We start from the raw sequence: 14164 nt of genomic DNA, 5'->3' as shown, positions 1-14164 counted from the left end.
TCCCGGCTATCAACCAAAAAGCAGATGTCAGGCAACTTGCAAGTCCCATGTACCTTGTCTATTTTGTTATATAGCCTTCCACGTCGTATCATCGAGACCAGCGTCAATGCAACCGGTCTCTACGGTATGATTCGAAAGGTCGCGTTCGTGTAGGTAAAATAAATGATGGCATAAGGGGCAAGAAGGTATAGGTCTATACAACTACGAATCGACAATGCAGTGACATATAACGTGAACGGCGAGGCCATTCACGTCCGGAAAATTCGGATCAGACGCGCTGCCGTGATGATCCTGCAAACCACAATTACTTTATGAGCGTGGCCGCGAGGACATCGAGATACACCACCCAAGCGCCACTCACCTCGTTCGGCACAAAGGACATTCTTTCGAAGTACTCATGACCAACTTGGAACAATCCTGACACATGCTCAAGTGCCCACAGTCCACTACGGCCAACTCGGCATCCTGGTCTTGACAGACAACGCATAGTCCGTCCCTCTCCACGGCCGGGGGCGGACCTTCAGGCGGGGTCCGCTTCATGTCGACTGACGCTCGGGGTAGGCTGCCGACAGTGTGATCATCTTCTGGCGAGACATCACGCTCCAAGTCTTCCGGATCTGTACCCCTTTCCAATGCTGCCTGCGCGGCCGCTTCCGCTTCTTCCTCCTTGGCGAGCCTCTCCAAACGTTTTCTCTCCATCTTGATCAACTCCTGAACTCTAGCGATCAATTCCCCCTTTTCCAGCACTTGCGCAAAATCCACCTTGACGTGGTTATCGTACAAGATGGCCTTGAGGGTACCGATAGACAGACTTGAGATGTATGACAGCGGGAGGGGTACTAGCGATGACAGCGTTGGTACCGGTGGGGAAGGCATGCGTTTGGGTGCGGGTACGGGTTTGGGTTGTGTCGCGGCGGGACGCGGCGCAGGTTGAGGGGGGCGTGGAGCAGCATATGTAGGCCTAGGTTGGTAGCCATTCGTAGGAGGATGCTGGGGAGGCGGTCGATAAGTCTGCTGTTGCGGTGGTCGGGGAGCCTGACCGGAACTCGATGCTGCAGGTCTCGTTCCTGTCCCTGCTGAAGGTCTCGGTGTGGCACGGACGGACGGATTCGGTCGAGCATTATTTGTCGATGGCGGGGGTGGCAAAATGCCTTGCTTGGGGACCGACCGTCTCCGGAAGAAGCTCTGACACCGAAATGTCATTTAGCGACTCCCATGTTCCGTAACATCTTGGTCAAACGCGAGACCGAACTCACCTCGGCTGCCACTGGCATACATCCCGACCTCGGATCCTTTGCCTTCAGGATCAACTGTACGAAATCTTCCTTCTCGATGGCCGACACGGCAGCGGGGTTAAGGTTGTAAGCCTTGATAAACCCTTGAAGCCTCTTGAGGGGTAGTGACCGAAGGTAGGCCGCGTTCGCAGAGGCGACTACGATTCGAGTTTTCGGTGTCGAGGTCACACGTGTCAAATCGGTGTGGTCTTGCTTACCTATTCGCCGCCGACTTGCTGAGCTCACCTTGTAACATCGGGAAACAAAACCCGCAGACCTCTACCATTTCATACCCTCCACCCCGCGGTCCCACTCCGACCGAGTTGGACCCCGGAGCCTGTCTCGCCGCGATCCCTCGACGTGGCATCAAGGCCGAGTGGTCCGAACAGTGGTCCGAGCAGTAAGAGTAACCGCAGTGGGAACATGGGTGTGGTTTACGAAAGAGCGGGATGAATTGTTTGCCGCATGTTCGGCATTCTATGAGGTGTCCCGGAATCATATCAACAAGGAACAGATGAGAGATGTGGTTCGAGATGGTAAGACTGACCATCTGACTCAACGAAAGGAGGCGGTCCAGAAACTGCGAATGGAGACCGAGGAATCAAACCGTCAATACGATCAGCCTTCCGCTCCGTCTTCTATCGATCCACATCGACTCACGTATAGGTAGTCCCATCGTAGCGTTCCCACTCCCGCCCGCCGCCGTGTTCGAAGAATAAGGATTGGCGGCTACGAAGATCGTGGAGGTAGAAAGAATAAAGGTGGGATACGTTCTCCTTTCAGTACCATACTGCGGAATGTCTAATTGTCCGTCGGTATCAGACGATCAAGAGTAGCTCACCTCTCTCGCCAACAGCTCTATCCTGATCTTCTTCCGAATTCGGTGCCGTGTTCTTCATTCGGGAACTATCTCGAGGTGGAACGGATGAGTTCCGGGAGAAACCAGTTGTAGGTTGTAATGGCGGAAGGTCGATCGATCTTCCTTGACCTTGCTCGGAAGGGTGCCGAGCGTCTCCATTCTGTTCTTGCTCGCCCGATCGACCCAATAGCGGTTCGTTACTACCATCCATGATAGGACTTTGCAGTCGTCCTCGAAGAACGCTGCAGATACCCGGTGAGTGCTAACGATAATTCCGATGAACCTTCTCAAACGTACTGCGAATCACGGCGGTGACAGCTTGGGAACGGTCGGTACGGCGTCCAGCCGGCGTCGACTCGCGATCGTGCCGTGGTCGATGACGGGAGATAGCCTTGCGGTTGGCCGGATGGAATATGCTGGAAGCTGTAGGGAGTAGATGATAATGAGATGGCAAGATGGGCGATGTCAAGGACCAGAGCGACTTGGAGGCTGGTTGCTTGATCATCCAATTCCATCATCCTCCTCGCCGTCGCCGCCGGCCGAGAGCGATGAGGATGATCGAGGACGCGGGGACCCCAGACCTCTGATGTAGAGGGGGAACCTTCCAGATCACGGACTTCCTTCGATCTCTGATCAGATGATCAAATAGAGAGGTTCTTGATCTCTAGCTCACTACCATCTAACATCTAGCAGTCATCTACGCTCGCTCTCGCCCACACACTCGCCCGCAACATGCAAGCTACAGGTATCCAGCTATACCCCCCGGACTCGACCGACGTACCTTCCTTATCAGGGGAGGTGTTTCCGTACGATGCTTTCATGGGCAAGTGGCATGTCGTCTGGTCGACCTTGCCGCTTTGGAATGTGAGTGTCTTGTCTGCGAGAATTTTGATGCGATCTTCACTGAATCGAGGTACGTTTCCAGGACAAGAAAGGTATTTCCCATGTCGAATGCTGCGTGGCTGGGCGGAATCTAGCTCTGACCTCCAATTCTTTGAACATTATTATTATTGAAACCATTCTAGATGTCACCATCACCTACAAATCGCTCCCATCCGATGGCGAGAAGAGGAAATTCGACGATCTCGTCGAATACCGTAAACAGAGCGCTTCGAGCGATTCGGCTCCATCAACGGGTGAAGTTGAACGTCATGTCGATTATGTACTCCATTCTCGAAGCTGACGGCGAAAGCAACACTCCCATGTAGTTCTCGGCGTGGATACTTTGAACACGTCGTGCGTCACGTATGCGTCTCATCATTACCTTGGATCGACCTACTGAGTGATTTCTGTCGCTCGCAGCTCGACATCTCACGGAGCCGCTTTCGATTGGCGTGGAAAAGGCTGGCTCATGATCGCCACGTCGCACTGGCAAGTGCTCGGGTATGACCCGGCGCCTGAACCGCAATGGGCCGTCACCTGTAGGTCTCTCTCGTCGCATGCGCTATCGTCTTGATGGCAACTGAACCTGTGTTTTCTGTTTCCCTTTTCTGATGTCAAGACTTTTCCAAGACCCTCTTCACACCTGCAGGCGTCGACATCTATCTCAGATCACCCATCACCCCCGACAATCGGGTCTTGGTGCAAGAGATCGTCTCCAAGCTGAAACATGTGCCCGGAGAGATCGCTCGTCTCTCAGGATCGGGGTTCGTGGTTGGGGAAGCCAAGTGATCACAACATTGCGATGGTTAATGCAATCGACCTGATGTAAGCTTTGGTTTGCGCATCGCATGTCATGATTGAGATGATCTACACCATGCAGAAACTATAATCGAGGAGGCTTTATACAATATTCTTTTCCGTCTGACACGGCCACTTTCTGGCATGCGCTACTTTCTATTGGATACAAGGCGACACAATCCTACGATGCTTGTCGGGTTCGTGCCGGTGAGAAGGATGTTAGATACAGCTGTTATCATTCTGTGGAAACCAGATCAAGGGGTGGGACTGGGCTATACGCTTTCGAGCGGAGGGGTCATGGTCGTTGCCTTTACTGTTGGCGGTATTATGGCTTTCAAGAGTGCGGGTAATCGGTCTTTTCAAACGATGTCGTGTCAGTAGAGGGACATGAAACAGCAGATAAGGCAAGCAAAACCTCACAAGGCTTTGTTATGACGGTATCCATACCCGCTTGCAGCGCCCTCTCGATTTGCTATAGCGAACATTCCAGATGAGTGGCGAGGCAACTTGGGGCCGCAGAGGAGATCACTCACCTCGGGTCGAGCGTTCCCAGTACACCCTACGATCCAGTACGGTCTGCTGCGACGATGTTCGATCTCGCTTTTGCGCAGATAGGCGGTACATTGAAGACCGTCCATGATGGGCAGGTTCACGTCGAGCAAGATGCAATCGAAAGGCGTCCCTGCCGCTTCATTGGCTTCGATGATTTCCTGATGTGGGAGTGAGTCGTCTTGGTCAGGGCCGGACAGTCCTCACTCAACGGCAACAACTCACAAGTGTTTCCTGCCCATCGCCAGCCATCTTGACTCTATGCTTGTACATCTTGAGCTGGCGACTGAGAGTTTTACGGTTGATCTCATTGTCGTCAACGACTAGGATGTGCATCGAACCAGTCTTGCTGTCGTCCGCAGGGAACAAAGGGGTACTCCTCGACCGGATCATCTCGGTCGGTTTGACCACGGAGGCGGCCCGGATGAAGAAACGAAAGACAGATCCTGTCGGGGCCTGCTTCGTCGAAACGGCTTCTATTCGCCCGTCTTGCAATTCGCACAACTGCTTGGCGATGAAGAGACCTAGGCCGTTGCCTCCCATCTGCGTGTGAACCTCGGTGTTGGCTTGCGTGAACTTTTTGAAGAGCTTGCTCAACTCGTGCGGGGTCATGCCGGGTCCAGTGTCGGACACGCTGACGTACAGCCAGACCGGGTGACCATCCGGGAGGGTTTTGAGGGGCGGGTCAGGCGGAGGTACGATGGATTCGTGTTCGTCAGGAGCTTTCAGGTTGACGTCGACCCTAATCGTGACCTCGCGCTTGGCTTGCAACGAGGTGAATTTTATCGCATTAGAGCACAGATTCACGATCGTTTGTTGCAGTCGAGTAGGGTCCGCCTTGATCATTGGCTTGGGTCCGAGAATCTTCAGGTTATCTCCAAGTATCAGCGAGAGGTTCAAATCCTTTGCCTTGCAATCGGCCTGGAACATTCGATGTATCCCCCTGTGTTCGAGACATGAGTACGCATCAACATGCGGCCCAAGCAAAGATACTAGGCAACTTACCTCAGCTGACTTCCCAAGTCAAAAGGTACAGGTGTAACGTCGAGCTGATTCAGTTGAATCTGGGCGAGACCGAGGATGTCGTTGGCCACCCTTTCCATCTGATGAGCGCTATCGATGATTGCGTCACACGCCTCGATGTCTTCCTCGATCGCCCGGAGGTTTTCTTCGGTAATGGTCATCGTTCCACCGCTATTGCGCAGCGCTAGGCTAAAGCTACCCTCGGTAAGCATTAAAGAGTGTCGTATAAGGAGTGATGATTGCAAGATTGGGTTGATGCCGTTCCTTAGCTCGTGTGATACGCAATCCACCAACAAGGCCTGCTGTTCCTTTTGGTGGATGGCATCCTTTCTCCTCTGCTCGGCCTCGGCGACCCTTTGATCAGACAGCCGTTGTATCGCACTTTCGCCTTCGACTTGTAGGGTGATGTCGTTGGTGCTGCCAATATAAGGAGCCCCACCAGAAAGCGTGGTCGTCGTATCCCGGATAGCCTCCGCTATCACGGTCTTGCCGTTTTTAAGACTGTGTGCAAGATGATGTGGAATCAGCGCGTTTCGAGTGATATGGGCTACTACTAGACCCACCGATGACGAGATTTCAGAGGAGTTCCAGATTGTACACAGCTGACGATTACAGAAGACGAGCGCGGTAATCAGCCATGTGGTCCGATCCCTAAGATCACGACCTCGCTTGCTACCCACTCTGCCCACATGTCAACCAGCCGAGAGGCATCCTCCTCGACTACGGTATCCGCCCATTCTCCTTTAGTACTGTCATCGAGCCCGTGCATAGCGAGAAACGCCTTGTTCGCCCAGACGATGTTCCCGTCCGCCTTGGAGATGGTGAGCCCGGTCGGCGAGATCTCTGCCATACTAGCCAACATATTCCTCTGCTGCTGCAATTTTTGGTTCATCACGTTGGCTTCGGCTAGCTCACGATTCCGCTGTTCCACTTCCTCTGCCGCTCTTCTGGCCTCGGCCTCACGCTTGACGAGTGCATCGATCTCGTTGAGCTCGGCTCGCTTCCGCCTCGTCGCGTCCGACAGAGTCCCGATCAACCCGACAAACACGCCGTCCTCGTCGTAATCACACCGGGTCGTGAAGTTGGCCCACGTTCCGTCGTTCCACATGAAATCCATGTTGGACACAGCCCGCGTCTCCATAAGGTCCCCGACTGTCTGTAGCAACAGGCTCATATATTCGGGCGCAACGCGGTCGATCCACGAATCCAAGCTTTCTCCTTTGGCTATTCCGGTGATTTCGTGCCACTTGTCATTGACCCAGATCAGCTTGGCGTTGGTATTGGCAATGACCATGCCGATCGGAGCGGTCTCGGCCATTCGAGCCAGCACGTCCGGGTCAAGTTTGACCGATAGACCTTCAGGCCGGTCTTCTGTAGCGTAGTAGGATTCGAGAGGTTCTCCATTATTGCGCACCCCAGGGCTCATCAAATTCGTGGTCTGAGCCGGGTCCGAGCTCGGAGCAGGGTCGCCCTGGTTGACTATCTCGTTTACGTCTTTTTGCGTCTTCTGTGGCGAGCTGGGAACCAACGGGTATGTAGACGGCGGTCCCCACCTTCTCTCGGGCAGCGGTATGTTTAGTTCACGAGCCTTTCTGACAAGCTGCTCCGGGACACTGTCGAGATCATCCGAGATCAACGGATTCTCCAAAGATTCGGTCGCGTTCGAGGTCGCGTTCTGATCCGGTTGTTTCGTCGCAGCACCAGAGCGAGAAGACGAGACGGACCCTTTCCTCGATGAACTAGGGAATGTCCCAGTTCTGTGAAGGTCTGGCAGCTCGTTAGAACCCGGTTGTGCCCATATCCCGGTCATGACCAAGATACACTCTGGTGACTCAGCGCCTGGACCCGAAGCAAGAGGCAAGACGCTAAACGCCCATTTGATGATCTGGAGGTTGCCTTCACCGCGTATACTGAGAGCCGCCGGAACTTCATGCGGACTCAGCGGTTGTGAAGAGGAGGAGATGGATCTCTCGGTGGAGGATGGCGATGCGTTGGCAAGGTTTCCAGGTGGTACGTGATGTTTAGGGTGGCTCATGCTTTTTGCCATAGAGACGGCTTGCAGGAGAGTGACTTCGACCCTGGGCGGAGGAGTACCGGGTCCTGATCGTTTCTCATCTTGATCAGACTGAACAAATTGCCTTTGCATCTGCGGTCGCGACCCGTTGGACCAGACCAGGTGTCTCTTCCAGACCTCATCTACCGTCTGCTTCAAGCTCGTCTGCGATGACGTGGCTATACACCGACCGAACGGGTGATCCCCGACCATGTTGTGTGCGGCAGGGTTGACGAACGCTGGTAAATCATCAAGGTCGAATCCGTGAACCTTGTCCGACTGTTGTCCATGTTGGTCGCCGTTGTTGCTACCATTGCCGTTGGCGGTGCTCGAGGTACGGTAGATGACGACGGGGAAGGGCGAGGTGGAGATGTAGGCTTGTAATAGACCGAGATCTGACATGGTATCCGATCTCGAAGGGGGACCAAACAATCCGGTGGATGAGGTATGTGTGCAAGAGGAGCTCGTTCCTGGACTTGATAGCCTGATAGTTGTGGTCGGCTCGAATCGATCGATCTCGCCCGCGACCCGGAGGAGCAGAACCCGATCCTTGCCTTTCCTTGGAAGCAGGGCAAGGGCGATTGTGAAGGGGATTGGGCGGAAGTGAAAGTCAAGGGAGGTTCGAACAGCTGCCTGTACGGTCAAGAATGTGACGATGTACAGGTCCAAATGGGTTTGGTAACAAGAGTACAACGAGGATGACAAGTGCCGCGCAAGCAGGAAGGTCGTGACGAATCGCGCGGATCATTTTATTATCAGATTGCCCGTTCAAGCCAGACAGACGGATTGACATCATGGTCGTCGTCATTTGTCATCACTACTGGCGTCCCAATCTCTATCAGGTACCAAGTATCTCATCGCAGCTCCCTGTTCCAATCTCGTGCCCTCTCATGTCGCCCGGAACCACACGTCCACATATACAGGCGTCCCAGTAAGCTGTCAGCCTCGATGGTCGCGCCGATCAGGAAAGAGGCGCGGCGCCTGATTTCTCGTTCGGCCATTCTCTACCATCCCTCTCAGAGGACACGGCTCGGTCAAAATTTCGATTGAGCATCGGTAAAGGCGTTCTCCAGATTTGATTTGCATCTCTCGAAGTGTAGCACAAAGAAAGAAGTCGAGATCAGGAAGGAACCTCTCAGCGCCCGATCGAAGTGACCAATTCTGGCAAGCGCGCCTCCTTGTGACAATGATATTAAACAACCTGCCGGACGACTGCTCACGGGGGGTTTCGAATGTCAGCGAGAAACACAGATTGTCAAGATTAACACTTCGATAATTGGTCTTTCTGGACGGCCATATCGGGCGAGCATATAGCCTGTTTGAGCCAAGCGAGATCATCGAACTGGCCATCGAGAGATTGTAATGGGCTGCGCGTTCTGGAAAGATGTAGCGCGACGGGCATGACAACAGATAAGCCGCATTTGCGGTATTTAGCGGCAAGCATTATTCGCCAGACAGGATTCTATCTTGCTAGGCATTGGCCATTCCATAGATGTTCAGCATTCATATTCTTAAATGTTGCTAAGGATCAATCTATTGGTATGCTAGAGGTGTAGAACGATTACAGACTCCAGATCTCGAGGCTGATACACCAACCAGCACCTTTATTGACTCTCTCCTGTCGTCTGAAGGGAAGATAATTCAGGTTTTCCAGGGCAGGAGAGGTCTTGTGAGCGGTACAAGATAGGGACAAAGTCATTTTGTACCGCTTTTATCGTCGTCAGTGTCGAGGCTGCATTCGGTGCGCATCTGCCAAAGATAGAGCCCTTGTCTGCGAACGTCGGCTTTATCTTCCCCGAGGAACCCTGTAGTTTCTGGGTTTGCTTTCGGCTTCGAGGTGTACCCAGTTAGCTCAAAGTCCCGTGGCGAGGTCTATGTTTGTACGGTGGGGGACACGGCTACAGGGAATACGGTGTCGGTGAAAACATCGGCCTCGGTGAAGGACATGACGGGGGAAATGATGCATAACGGTACGATCACTTTCAATAGAGTATCGATGATCAGGCGGTTCGAGTAAGTCTACGGTGTTGAGTCACTCTCCGTCCTCTGTCGACAAGACGCTTACTGTAGAATACCGTAGTGGTGGTTCCAAAGCATATGAAAGGCGCCTTGAGGAGACAGGGTGGCTTCAAAGCCTCCTGTCACCTTTCGATAGACAACCGATTGCGCCTGACAACATGCTGGGATTCAAGGGCTCTTGGTCGTCGAGAAACGTGAGAGGCGGTTGCCGTTTCATCACGGTCGAACACGAAGCAACGCGCCGCGTCCAATGAGAAGGCGCGTAGGGGGCAAGGGGGGAGAAGCTGTTACGGCATTCGATGCGCGTCGCCCTCGACCTCGACCAGCGTCTTTGCTCCTCCCCGCTTCCTCCCGACGACCGCTCGGATGTCATCTTCTTCATACATCGAGATCAAAGGCAAGTCCTACGTCGAATCATAGCACCAGCTGCAGTCTCCTCATATAGTTCATCTCGCTTCTCGTCGTCATGTCTCTCCTCTCCCGAACCACCCTCCGAACCGCCTCCAGGATCGCTCCTTCGGTCGGCAAGACCCAGGCGAGGAACGTCCACTTTGAAAACGTCGTCGGCAAGGTCAGTCTCCGGTTGACTCCCGTCTCCATCACCGGCTCGTCAGCATTACCGCTGTCTTCATGTTGCTCATGTGGTCTCGTGCTCCTCAACCTGACTCGACGTTGCAGACCATCCCTACCGACGTCACCAACCGTCCGTTCTTGGCCATCAAGATCGCCGCCTTTTTCTGTGCTGGATTCGGAACTCCCTTCGCCATCGCTGCTTGGCACTTGTGAGTCGAACGGTCTCGGTGGTGGAGCAGGGGTGCAGAACGTTGCGTGCTCTTCTGTGTCGTGGTGAACTGCGGATGGGGGCTGGCGAATTGGGAGAGTTGCGGGCCGAGAGTCTCTGGGCATATACTAGCCGGGCAAGGACGACCTAGCATTCACATGACCTTGTTGAAAATTCCGTCGCCCTATCATTGAGGACACGAAGGGCATTCTCAGCCTTCGCCATTAGAGCCTCAGCATTGCTGCCAGGAAGAGCGAAGAGAGCAGGATCGACCGGGATGATGATCGCCGGATTGGCAACTTTAACGAACGGAAGGCTGATCATTGGAATGTTGCTTCATTCGCTTGTTATATCTCTCGTTCACCCATCTCGCATCTCCTTGCTCTATCTTGCGCTACGTTTCTCGAAACCCCTCTCGGTTTCGGTCCTTCTATCATACGGCATGGATCTAAATACGTCACATCCCATTAATACCCATCTCCAATGGATCATTTCGCCTCCCCTATCACGGTCACAATCCAGGAGGAAGACCGGTGGTGGACCCGCTTAAATAGGACAAGAGGAACTCGCCGTCATGCGCAACTTGAGGTTGTTGTGGGAAAGACAACTTTGAGGGCCGGATGATGTCGCAATGGGCATGAGAAATGGGATGTAAAAGCAGAATAATCGAGGGGTGGATTCATCGATATACACTTGGAGAAGATACGGCGCACAAGGCACTCTCATCGCGGGTCGATCGCGAGAGGGTGTGTTCGCGTGCGATTGAGGTCTGCTCTGACGATATCCTGCAAGACTCCGTGGAACCAGAGTGGCTTACAAGTTGACGGGACGAGTTGATGCGCACCTCTTGACAGGTTACCGAAGGGTTCTAGACTCGTGGTTCCCGGGTGCCTAACTTCGCTTTTCTTCAGCGAATTCGTTGAAGCAGACAGGTCTACTTCCTTCACAGCTCCAAGGCTTCGCAGCGACAGCAACCAGATTGGCAAAGAGATGCGGTTCCTCGGAACCGTTTTACTATGAGGCAGATGTACGACATACCAGAACGCTCTGCCGAGCACGACGAGTGAGACGATATCCGACCGGTGGCCAAGCTGATGGCGCAGGCATGCATGTGATCGACGAAGAACGCTTCGACATTCTTGCAGCTGGATTCCTCGAGTTCCGTGCTCATCCGGCATCGATACTGTAGCCTGTCCGGTAGCCACAGGCAAGGCTTCACCGCCGGGAATGTGCATTATCGACCCGTCTTGCTACCATAATTACGAACTTCTTGAACTGTTTACAAATATTGGACGAGTCTACTCAGTTTGGGGTAGATAGCTTTCAAGATCCTGCCCGTGATACCACTGGACGGTCCCTCGCACATCATCCAGGCCCACACGGTTTACATCACAATCAAGCAGTGTTAGCCACTGGTCTTTCTGCTAGCGCAGCGTTCGCCAGGGCTTTGGCATAGACGTATCGCTTGTAAGCCATACAAAGGTCGTCCATCTGGAAGGCGGACGTGGCTCAACCCCCTCATGTCCGGCAGAGGGCCGTAGCGAGGTATCTTCTCATCGACCTGCGGGGTCGACCTGCGAGTGGTGTTCTCGTCGACCTTGTTCGTCATCTTGGTCGTCCTCCTTTGACGCGCCCACATCGTGCTCATCCTGGGGTTTGTACCTTCATTGCCGCGTTTGAGGAGGGTGTGAGACGGTCGTAATATCACCTTTGATGGGTTCCAGCATCTCTGATACCTCTGATCTTGCGTTTCTGACGGCGATAATACAGCTTGGCTCAACGTTGAACTGAAGGCAGCTGGTCGGTCCCATCATATCGTATGATCTCCCGGACGTGATGCACGGTCCTGCGATCCCCGTCGTTTCATCTCCTTCAGCTACCTAGCTCGGTGATCGGTGAAGAGCAGGACCGTCGCTCTGACGGACCAATAGGAACGTTGCTAGACAACAGGGGTGCCGTACGTTGCCAGCTCCCCAGTTTGTGCCGAGTATGCGAATTGGCAGCCGATATCATGACGGATGCGCTCCGAGCGTCAGAGGCCAGAGTTGTGTGTGTTTGTTTATAGGTCGTCCCGGAGCCGTGATGCCGCGTGGGCGCGTCGGGAGAGACTTGCTTTGGCCGAGGTTGGGGACGACCGATGACCGAGCTATACCTCGAGATTCGACAGGCCGGTGATCACAAGCTGCAAGCTGTACGCTTATATATAACACCATGCGAGGCTGGTGCGACCAGAGATCAGGGAGGACTTCCTCTCGATCCCTGCAGCCTCCTGTAAACCTACGACTCGTCAAACTCGCTTTCCCCGCTAGAATATCGTCATGGCCTCCCCACTCCGAGTCCTTGTCAGTGGTGCCGGCATCGCAGGCCCTACCCTTGCCTGGTGGCTAGCCAAGACCGGAGCTACCGTCACCATCCTCGAAAAGACCCCTCAACTACTTCCACACGGCCAGAACATCGATATCCATGGTACCGCCATCACGGTCGCCAAGAAGATGGGATTGATGGACGAGATCAGGAAGAAGAACACGACGGAAAAGGGCACGCAGTTCATCGCACCGGACGGGAAAGGGTTCGGAAGGATGGGGATGAAGAAGGGGTCGTCGGCGAGCCCGACGAGCGAGTACGAGATCTTGAGGGGCGATCTGGCCAAGGTCTTTCATACGGCCGCCAAAGATCTCCCCGGGGTGGATTTCAAGTTCGGCATGTCTGTGAAGCGGGTCATCAAGAACGACGACAAGGAGGTTGAGGTGGAACTGAGTGATGGGAGGGTGGAGAAATTCGACCTCTTGGTGGTCGCCGACGGTCAATGGTCCAGGTTACGCAAGGATTGTTTCCCCGCCTCGGCCGTCGAGGTGGTCGACTACAATCTCTTTGTCGCCTATTGGACGATGAAGCGGGAAGAGACGGACAATGACGATTGGAACATCTACCAAGGAGTCGGACAGAGGGGGATGACGCTACGTCCCGATCCTTATGGGACGATCAGGGCTGCTATCACGTTTATGCCGCCGACTCCGGAGATAAGGAAGGATTGGGACGAGGCTTCGAGATCGGGGGACAAGACACTCCAGGCCGATGTTCTCAAACGCGATTTCGAAGGCGTGGGGTGGCAAGCTGAAAGGCTCTTGGGCGGCATCTCTACCGCCCCCGACTTTTACTTTCACCCGATCCAACAGATCCGAATGTCGCAATGGTCCTCGAACAGGGTAGTCTGTCTCGGAGACAGCGCCTGGGCTCCGACCCCGCTTACGGGAAGCGGGACCACGCTGGCCATCTTGGGGGCTTACGTCCTTGCTGGGGAGCTCGCCAAACTTTCTCCCGGTGAACATCCCGGTCGAGCTTTCCAGGCGTATGACGAGGCTTTCCGACCGTTCGTCAAGGAGACCCAGAGTTTCCCCGTCTGGGTGCCTCGGTTGGTACACCCCAAGACGTGGTGGAGGAGATGGTTCACCCAGATGGCACTGGCGGGGGTCGTCAGGGTCGTCACTCACCCTTGGGTGATCAGGTGGATCGACCAACCGGCGGATACCGAAGATTACAAGTTGCCCGAGTATGCCGAGTTGGATGAAGCGATTAAGGGGAGCGAGGTCCCTGTCTCAGGTTGACGTAACGTCTTTAGGGATTTCGACATGTCCGGGTGGACTCTTGAGATGTGCAGCGTTTTTTTCCCCCTTCTCTTAATTCTTTGGCTTGAAGAGAACAGACAAGAAAGTCTAGTATCAGTGCCTATCCTTCTACCCACGCAAATACGAGACTATTGTAAAACAAGTGACGATACACTATGTGATACGACAACGGAACTCTGCCTGTAGCAGCTCGAGGTTGCACGCCATTTTGGTTCCGCTCGAGGCTATGATCGGAACCAGATTTCACCTTTTCCGATGGGTTAATGATCACGTGATTTCCAGATTTTCCCCTTCGGAAGT

General features: G+C 54.0%; 5 protein-coding genes across 5 annotated transcripts; 3 read left to right on the top strand and 2 right to left on the bottom strand.

The window, feature by feature from the left end:
• Positions 1-150: 150 nt before the first annotated feature.
• HD553DRAFT_305262 (uncharacterized protein) lies at positions 151-2804 on the bottom strand. The gene is made up of 7 exons (XM_046179131.1): positions 2116-2804; positions 1935-2003; positions 1822-1854; positions 1521-1751; positions 1257-1432; positions 362-1185; positions 151-291 (listed from the first exon to the last, which is right to left on the bottom strand). Exons 1-7 carry the CDS (start codon positions 2342-2344, stop codon positions 249-251), a joined length of 1605 nt encoding a protein of 534 aa, XP_046039188.1. The 5' UTR covers positions 2345-2804; the 3' UTR covers positions 151-248.
• On the top strand, positions 2805-4168 carry HD553DRAFT_305260 (uncharacterized protein). The gene is made up of 7 exons (XM_046179130.1): positions 2805-2997; positions 3059-3068; positions 3159-3269; positions 3342-3369; positions 3436-3554; positions 3635-3840; positions 3913-4168. Exons 1-6 carry the CDS (start codon positions 2866-2868, stop codon positions 3802-3804), a joined length of 570 nt encoding a protein of 189 aa, XP_046039187.1. The 5' UTR covers positions 2805-2865; the 3' UTR covers positions 3805-3840; positions 3913-4168.
• On the bottom strand, positions 3945-7944 carry HD553DRAFT_156467 (uncharacterized protein). The gene is made up of 7 exons (XM_046176788.1): positions 6066-7944; positions 5949-5987; positions 5368-5886; positions 4588-5305; positions 4347-4523; positions 4234-4285; positions 3945-4168 (listed from the first exon to the last, which is right to left on the bottom strand). Exons 1-7 carry the CDS (start codon positions 7838-7840, stop codon positions 4086-4088), a joined length of 3363 nt encoding a protein of 1120 aa, XP_046039186.1. The 5' UTR covers positions 7841-7944; the 3' UTR covers positions 3945-4085.
• Positions 7945-9844: 1900 nt separating this feature from the next.
• HD553DRAFT_305249 (cytochrome c oxidase subunit VIIc-domain-containing protein) lies at positions 9845-10948 on the top strand. Its single transcript, XM_046179129.1, has 3 exons — positions 9845-10028; positions 10136-10239; positions 10761-10948. The coding sequence occupies exons 1-3, from the start codon at positions 9924-9926 to the stop codon at positions 10786-10788; spliced, it is 237 nt and encodes a 78-aa protein (XP_046039185.1). The 5' UTR covers positions 9845-9923; the 3' UTR covers positions 10789-10948.
• A 1405-nt stretch (positions 10949-12353) lies between these two features.
• HD553DRAFT_305247 (uncharacterized protein) lies at positions 12354-14145 on the top strand. The gene has a single exon (XM_046179128.1). It carries the CDS (start codon positions 12557-12559, stop codon positions 13841-13843), a length of 1287 nt encoding a protein of 428 aa, XP_046039184.1. The 5' UTR covers positions 12354-12556; the 3' UTR covers positions 13844-14145.
• The last annotated feature ends 19 nt before the right edge of the window (positions 14146-14164 follow it).

This window comes from Filobasidium floriforme, assembly GCF_021052385.1.
Source record: "Filobasidium floriforme strain CBS 6241 chromosome Unknown HD553scaffold_3, whole genome shotgun sequence".
Lineage (NCBI taxonomy): Eukaryota > Fungi > Basidiomycota > Tremellomycetes > Filobasidiales > Filobasidiaceae > Filobasidium > Filobasidium floriforme.
This window is presented reverse-complemented; position numbering and strand designations above follow the sequence as displayed.

Excerpts from the sequence above, each read along its gene's own strand:
- HD553DRAFT_305262 (XM_046179131.1), bottom strand. The coding sequence starts at position 2,344 with ATGGATGGTAGTAACGAACCGCTATTGGGTCGATCGGGCGAGCAAGAA. Across the intron at positions 1,186-1,256 it reads GTATGCCAGTGGCAGCCGAG|AGCTTCTTCCGGAGACGGTC; the intron begins GTGAGTTCGGTC and ends TTTCGGTGTCAG. Across the intron at positions 292-361 it reads TGTCCTTTGTGCCGAACGAG|GATCATCACGGCAGCGCGTC; the intron begins GTGAGTGGCGCT and ends TGTGGTTTGCAG.
- HD553DRAFT_305260 (XM_046179130.1), top strand. The coding sequence starts at position 2,866 with ATGCAAGCTACAGGTATCCAGCTATACCCCCCGGACTCGACCGACGTA. Across the intron at positions 3,270-3,341 it reads CGATTCGGCTCCATCAACGG|TTCTCGGCGTGGATACTTTG; the intron begins GTGAAGTTGAAC and ends ACTCCCATGTAG. Across the intron at positions 3,370-3,435 it reads GTGGATACTTTGAACACGTC|CTCGACATCTCACGGAGCCG; the intron begins GTGCGTCACGTA and ends TGTCGCTCGCAG.
- HD553DRAFT_156467 (XM_046176788.1), bottom strand. The coding sequence starts at position 7,840 with ATGTCAGATCTCGGTCTATTACAAGCCTACATCTCCACCTCGCCCTTC. Across the intron at positions 4,524-4,587 it reads GCGATGGGCAGGAAACACTT|GAAATCATCGAAGCCAATGA; the intron begins GTGAGTTGTTGC and ends CTCCCACATCAG. Across the intron at positions 4,286-4,346 it reads CTGGGAACGCTCGACCCGAG|CAAATCGAGAGGGCGCTGCA; the intron begins GTGAGTGATCTC and ends TGTTCGCTATAG.
- HD553DRAFT_305249 (XM_046179129.1), top strand. The coding sequence starts at position 9,924 with ATGTCTCTCCTCTCCCGAACCACCCTCCGAACCGCCTCCAGGATCGCT. Across the intron at positions 10,029-10,135 it reads TTGAAAACGTCGTCGGCAAG|ACCATCCCTACCGACGTCAC; the intron begins GTCAGTCTCCGG and ends TCGACGTTGCAG. Across the intron at positions 10,240-10,760 it reads GCCATCGCTGCTTGGCACTT|GAGGAAGACCGGTGGTGGAC; the intron begins GTGAGTCGAACG and ends GTCACAATCCAG.
- HD553DRAFT_305247 (XM_046179128.1), top strand. The coding sequence starts at position 12,557 with ATGGCCTCCCCACTCCGAGTCCTTGTCAGTGGTGCCGGCATCGCAGGC.